General features: G+C 37.3%; 1 protein-coding gene across 4 annotated transcripts in view; it reads left to right on the top strand.

Moving 5' to 3' along the window:
* The window catches only part of LOC122633780 (ubiquitin carboxyl-terminal hydrolase 48-like), a 58,921-nt gene that overhangs the window by 29,559 nt on the left and 21,862 nt on the right, over positions 1-7,500 (top strand). For all 4 annotated transcript variants that reach the window (XM_043822411.1, XM_043822330.1, XM_043822162.1 and 1 more), the window contains exons 14-16: positions 17-147; positions 1,001-1,120; positions 5,134-5,259. In XM_043822411.1, coding sequence (XP_043678346.1) covers positions 17-147; positions 1,001-1,120; positions 5,134-5,259 — 377 coding nt within the window. The remainder of the gene's footprint in view (positions 1-16; positions 148-1,000; positions 1,121-5,133; positions 5,260-7,500) is intronic.

The following is a 7,500-nucleotide window of genomic DNA, read 5'->3' on the forward strand; positions in this document are numbered from 1 at the left end:
TTTTTGTCTGTTTTAGACTCTTGCGCATCTTGCATGTTGGCGAGGGTGGAACAGGAAAGATTGGAGAGTCTCAAGTACGACAAGGCTGTTATATATATAAAATGTGTCGACGACAGCGACGATTCCAAGGCGGAGCTGACAACAGAGGTAATTTACAACGTTTTTCATTATTTTTTGTCGATGCATATCTCGCATTTGATTAACAAAATAAAAGGAAAAAAAAAAAAAAGAATGAGAAAAAAGAAAAATAAATGAAAGAACAAATCTTAAAGAACAAGACGAAATCTTGAGATGAAAAATATGATAAAATCGTACAATTTTTAAATGAATTCTATCATAACGTTATTTCAATTAACATTGTTATGTTAGATGTTTGTGCGTGTTCTACATTTTATTTCATTTTATCAGAAAAATATCTTTCGTTATCGCTTATTCGAGCACGCTTTCTCTCTCTTTCTCTCGTTCAAAATTTCTCATTCGTAGTCCTCGAAGATGGACGACGAAGAATTTTGTTAATGGCCCTACGTGCCGAGTCACCACAGACAGTCTTAGTCTTTTTCGGAACCGGTCGCACCTTTAGTTTGATGCTACTCGATAAGGCGTTATTTTTAGGAATCTAATTTCTTTTATAGTGATGATAACAATAATAATAATAATAATTGTGATAATAATAATAATAATAATAATAATAATAATAATAATAATACGTTGATCAAGAGCGTTAAGAAGGGCACCTGCTTGCTTCTGTCTCTTACGTTTTTATCCTCCTCTTTCTTCATTTTCATTTCTTTAAGTAGAAGTATTCCCTAATGTAACAAAAAAAGAAAAGAAATATATATATATAAAAAAAAAAAAAAAAAAAAAAAAGAAAAAGAAAAGAAAACATTTCGACGCGTATTTTAATCTCCAAGAAAACTTCTTTTTCTCGTTTCTTCTTTTTTTGTTCCTTTTACAATAGAATAGAGAACCATTAATTATAGTGTTCGAACGCGTGCCGCAGGTAGCCGCCAAGAGACCAAAGATGGACAGTTCGAGACCATCGAGGACAAGAAGAAAAGTTAAAGGATCTCACGAATTGAAAGTGTCGTCCGAGATAACGTTGAAGGAACTCAAAGTTATGGTAAGTAATCATTTCCTTTTTCTTTTGTCTTTCTTTTTTTCTTATTTTTTATTAAACATTCGATCGAAAGGAAAAACAGAAAGGATATTAAACTCGATTCGTGATTCGTGATTCGTTCGTGATTCAAGACGGCGGATTTTGGCAGTCAGCCACCCCTGAAGGAGAAACTGTGGGCAGTGAGTCCAAGGTAGCTCGTTTGCTCGTTCTCCCATCCCTCCTCCCTCTCGCCCGTCCTGGCCGCCCTGGCCGCCACTGTACCACCCCCTTCTTCCCTCCCCCAAGCATCCCTATATTCCTTGGTCTTCCTTCTTCGGGCCGGCGCATCGCCGGACGAAAGTAGTAAAGCGTAGTTATGGCTGGTTAGCATATGCCTGGGCCCTGGCAGTGTGCTTAAACTATTAAGCGTATTTATATTGCGAGGGCTGGGGCCATCTCCCTTTCTTGGCTTGGGCAACCGGCAAAAAGCCGAAAGAGCATAAACCTCGCGCTAATAACAGGCCTCCGACTTATCCACTCCACTTCACTCCACTTCGCTCCACTCAGACTTCCATCTAAGTCTCTCCTTTTCTCTCCTTTTCTCTCTCTCTCTCTCTCTCTCTCTCTCTCTCTCTCTCTCTCTCTCTCTCTCTCTCTCTCTCTCTTATACACACATAGACACACGCACACTTTCTTTTTCTCATTCCTCTTTCCTTCTTCTCTTCTTTCTTCCTTCGTTTCTTATCTTTTCTTCTTCTTCTTCTTCTTCTTCTTTCTTTTCTTCTTTTTTTCTGAATTTTTTTTAAATTTCTTTTTTCCCTTTTCTTTTTCTCTTTCTTCCCCTCTCCCCATATTACAGCCGCCTCTTCTCCTTCTTTCTCTAACGTTTCTCTTTCGTTGTCCCGTAAGGGATCTACCTTCAAGCCAAAGTTGATCTTTTCTAATATCTTCTGGTAAACTCTTCGTCGCGCGTCAATGAGAATTCACAAAGCTCAATCTTCCTCCATTCATTCATTCGTTCATTCATTCGTTCATTCGTTCGTTCGTTCGTTCGTTCGTTCCTTCGTTCGTTCCTTCGTTCTTTCTTTCTTTCTTTCGTTCTTTCATTCATTCCTTCATTCCTTCTTTCCTTCATTCGATTTCATTCGATTTTACGGCAAACACTTCGCCGATGAAAGGAAGGTGAACTCTTCACGCGTTAGACCGTTATTGGAAAATATCGACAGAGAGAAAGAGAGAGATAGAGATAGAGAAAGATAGAGAAAAAGATAGAGAGAGAGAGAGAGAGAGAGAGAGAGAGATGCGGATCAAGGGTGCCGGATCAGCAGCTCTCCTCGTCATTCTGGAGGAGAAATATGTCGAGCGAGCGCGCGTTCTTTGCTTTTTACGTCTTGGCAAAAAGGTGCGAAGCTCGATAAAAATGTTTGAATTTCATGGTCGAGTGCGGACAAGTGGTGGTAGCGTGCGCCCGCGAAACAGAGAGAGAGAGAGAGAGAGAGAGAGAGAGAGAAGGAAAGAGAGAAATAGAAACAGAGACAGAGAAAAAGACAGAGAAACATGATGGGCAACCCGCAATGGCGTTGGCGTTTACGTAATCGTCGTAAACTCGATATTACTTTCTATCACATTCCAAGTAGCCCGTTCGATTCTTTTTCCCGATTGTTCTTTCACCGAGAACTATCGCGTTTTGAAAGGCAAAAAGGAAAAATGAAAAGAAATTGAAAAAAACGAAAGGGAAAGAAAATAAGGAAAAAAAAAAAAGAATATATAAAAATATAAATAAAAATAAAAATAGAAGTGATCTTAGAGAAATATAGTTTTGTGTTTCTTCGCCGAACGACGATGGTTGTCATCGTCATCTTTTAAAGAGAAACAGAGAGAGAGAGATAAAGAGAAATAGAGAAAGAGAAAGAGAAACAGTAGGAGAGATTTCTTTTGGAGCAACAGTACCGTGTAATTACAGCCCACTGTTTCTGCCGTTGCCGTTGGAGATTCTAATGATCGAGGGAAGGCTTAATGTCGTCGCCGGGAAATTCGAGGAATTACGTAAGAACGCGTTTAATTGTGGGAGCCGATTCGTTCTGGTAGATAGAACGATAATACGTCGACAACGGTCCACGAATGTTACCGTTTTTCCGTTAACTTGCCATGGCCAATACGTTGGACAGTTTTGTACGAAAGTATATTTATTTCTTTCTTTTTTTTTTTATTTTCGTTTTTATGTTTCTTACGTTTTTTTTTTTTCCCCTTAAATTTACAAGAAAAATGTTCGAAGAATGGCGAGTGTAATAACAGATCATAGTGAATCGCATATGTATCAGGAAGATTGTTTCTATCGATGAGAATTCAAGAGTAGCTAGCAGAGTCGGTTTCGATTATCTCTGAAGCTGTTGGTTGCTGTTACTGTTGTTGTTGTTGGAAGAGGCTGAAAGGATCGAACTTTAGTTAACCAACGGCTTTACCCACCAGCAATTTTCCAGCCACACCTACTTTGCCTTCTCGATCCTGTTAAACCCACCTCTATTTATCGCTTTTGTCGGATGGTTTTCGTTCTCGGGGTAGGAAGAGAAGAGACTTCAACGAAGAGCCTTCGAGGTTTCATGACTCTTCTACTATTCTCTTGGAAGATAGGTTTCTTTGCTTTGACAATAGAGAAAAAAATAAATAGTTCTTGGGATTGTTAAATATATCTTTCTTCGATCGATTTATCTAATAATCGAATATCCTATCGTTATATCATTTAGGAACAATTCCGTTTCATAAATATAATAAATATACAGTTTTTCGTTGAATGATAATCTTTAATTTAAACACGTATAAAATTTATTTCTCGTCATCTATAATACCACCCGCGATATTTATAGAGTCTCTCTTTGAATTTATCTTCGATTAACGAAATATACAGATTATTTTTTTCTTTCTTTCTTTTTCTTTTTTTTTTCTTCTTCATGACCTACAGCCTCGTTCTTATAATCTCAAATTAAAATAATTATAAACAAGTAGTAAATCCTTTTTCATTTATATTCATTTATAACGTAATAAAAGAAAAAAAAAAAGACAATTCTCTAATCTGATCAGGTTGAGGATAAATTTCATGAAAGTTTTACAAAGAAAATTTTATTTATTTATTTATTTATTTATTTATTTATTTACTTATTTACTTATTTACTTATTTATTTACTTATTTACTTATTTATATATTTATTTATATATTTATATTTTTTACTGTAAACGAATTTAGACGATGTAAAAGAGGTTCCTTCTCGAGTAGGATGAGTAGAAGATGGAAGAGAAAGAAGAGGTGAGTTATTCCGCAGACAGTTTAAGTCGGTTTACGTTGGAAACGGTATAACCAGGGGTTTATACGTCTCCTTTCTGTGTGCACATCTTCTTTCGCGTAACGTATTCTCCTTCTTTTTCTCTCTCTCTTATTCTCTCTTTCTCTTTCTCTCCTTCTTTCTCTCCTTTCTTTTCTCTTTCAACGTGGAAGAGGTCTCGGTTACTCGTTCGCTCGTAAAACCGAAGCAACCTGCGCGTTTACACCGACACCGGCATCGGACCAACGGATCATCCAAGATGAGAGGAAGAAGGAAAGAGAGAAGGACGCGGTCAATGGGGTTTATCGCGAGCAAATGTTTCTGCCTCTTTCGAAGCACCAACGTTGGTTTCACAAATTAAGCAATTACCTGGACGCATGCGCTCTTCTCCTGCACATGCTCTTCTTCTTCAAACTTTCGAGAATCCAAAGTGCCTCTCTTCGTTCATTTTCTTTTCCTTATTAGAGTACTTCTTTATCCGTTTTGGTATTTTAACCCATCGTCGTGGTAACACGTCTATTTTATCGTGTCTCTTGTGATATTTTCTTCTTTTTCGAATAATACAAATTAGTTTATTAGGAAGGGATATTTGAATGACTTTGATCTTCGTCTTTTACTTTCTTCGTCTTATTGTTGTTGTTGTTATTGTTGTTGTTGCTGTTGCTGCTACTGTTGTTCTTGTTGCCGTTGTTATTATTGTCTTCTTTTTACTTTTTTTAGACGATGCAAATTTGCGGCGCTGGACCGTACGATCAGCATCTGATGTTGGGTGAACACGAGCTTACCGATCACAGTCAAAGTTTGGCAGCTCTTGGGATATTTCCAGGAGCACTATTGACTTTAAAGGTGAGTTTAATTTTTTTTGTAAAAATGAATTACAGAGAGACAGAGAGGGGGTATGGGGTGAGAAGAAAATTTTAATAATCGTATAAATATTATATATATATATATGTGTGTGTGTGTGTGTATTTGTATCTAACTTTTTGAATTATTTTATATCGAATTAAATCGAATCAACGATATAAAACGATTATTCTTATATAATAAGAAATATATTCGAATTGGCGCGTAATGTTCGAATGAAGTGTCGCCAGAACGATACGTTTGTTTTGCTCGAAGACAAGAACAGTGACAAAGAGATGCAATTTAGATTTAAGATCTGGCGACCGTTTCCCTTAAGCCCAAGACAATGGATAAGTAACGTCGGCAATGGCCGAAGATAACGCCAAGAGCGACGTTCTCGTTTTGGGATTAACTCGAAACGCCTTACTTGAGATTAGAAGCGTTAATTGGACTTACTACTCGAGAAATCGGAACCGTTAAGATTTCCCATTGAAGCTACGAAAGAGTTCGTTTGTCTTGAATAGATCTACTTAATTGTAGCTACTTCTGTATCTAAGAGCAACCAATGAATTTTGAATTGCTATACCGTGATCTTCAATTTTTAAGAATCGTTTGCGGGACGTTGAAATTTTCATTATTTGATATTCAAATAAATAATACAATAATATTTTTTACTTATAATGTTTACAAATATTTATTTTTATACTACATAGATATATAATTATTCTATATATTATAATTGTATAGTATACAGATATATGATTATAATTATAGTATCAGATCTAATGATAGTATTATATAATGTAGTATTTATTTAGAGCAAATAAGTAATGCCGGAAATTTACAAATATAAATAAAATGATATGAAATAAAATAAAATAAAATAAAATAAAGAAACAATTTGTAATAAAATTGGTCAATCTAATGCAATCTCAAATTTATATACATATATATACAAGCACGCAGAATATATCAGAATGATATTTGAATCTTCTTTAAAAAAGTCTGTTAAATTCGATCTTGAGCATGTACGAAGCCGTCGTAAAAAAAAAAAAAAAGAAAGAAAGAAAAATAGAGATAAAAGGATTGATAATTCCGCTCGATCGATAATATCGATTTTAATTCCGATCGAGGGATACATCTCCTTCTTAATATTGGATTTCTTCTTTTTCTTGTTTTATCTTATGCTGACTACGAGTAGACATCTCGGTGAAAATTCAACAGATATTCGTTTGTTTGGTTTGGTTTACTTTGGTTTGGTTTGGTTTGATTCGGTTGGTTCGCTCGTCAACGACGACGACGACGACGACGACGACGACGACGACGACGACGACAACGACGACGATGACCAGAAGACGACGAGGACGACGAGGACGACGAGGACGACGAAGACGACGACGTTCTTAGGCTTTTTGCCGATTAAAAAGTGCGACCGAGCGCACTCCCGCGATGTTCGAACGGTCGTTGAGCGATTCCTCGCCGAGAGAAAAATTCTCTCTCTTCTTCGGTTCGTTTCGTTCGACGACGGCGGCGCTCGTCGTTGGAATAATTTCAGCATTCCGTCGCATTCCTCCGTTCACAGTCGACTGATTTTATGAAAGCGAGTCGAACGAGTCGAGCGAGAGAGCGGCACTCGCCACTCGAAGACTTTAAAACCGTTAACTTGTGACGTGCCTTCTCTCTCTTTCTTTCTTTCTTTCTTTCTTTCTTTCTTTCTTTTTTTTTGTCTTTTAAGAGAGAAAGAGAATTACGAGCAAGCATCGCCTCTCATCTCCCGACTAGTTTACAGGCTGTGGTTACACTAGCTGCGAATTATAATCGGCAACCGCCTTACCTTACCTTGCCTTGCCTTGCATTGCATTGCTTGCATTGGCTTGCCTTGCCTTGCCTTGCCTTGCTTTGCCTTGCTTTGCCTTGCCTTGCCTTGGCTTGTCTTGTCTTGCTTTGCCTTGTCTTGCTTTGCCTTGTCTTGCCTTGCCTTGCCTTGCCTTGCCTTGCCGTGGAGAATTCAACGTAGACCTCTCGACTACACCTGGAAATCGTTTCGCCGATTTTAAACGCTCCGCCGATCTCGCGTTGACCTGAAAACTGCCGTCCGATATTATTTTCTTTTATCTTTTATTTTTTTTTCTTTCTTTCTGTCTCTCTCTCTCTCTCTCTCTCTCTCTCTCTCTTTCTCTTTCTTTCTCATTTTATTTTTTCTCTCTCGTTCTCTCTCTCTCTCTATTTTTTTCTTTCTTATTC

The sequence above is a fragment of the Vespula pensylvanica genome, chromosome 1 (assembly GCF_014466175.1).
Source record: "Vespula pensylvanica isolate Volc-1 chromosome 1, ASM1446617v1, whole genome shotgun sequence".
NCBI lineage: Eukaryota > Metazoa > Arthropoda > Insecta > Hymenoptera > Vespidae > Vespula > Vespula pensylvanica.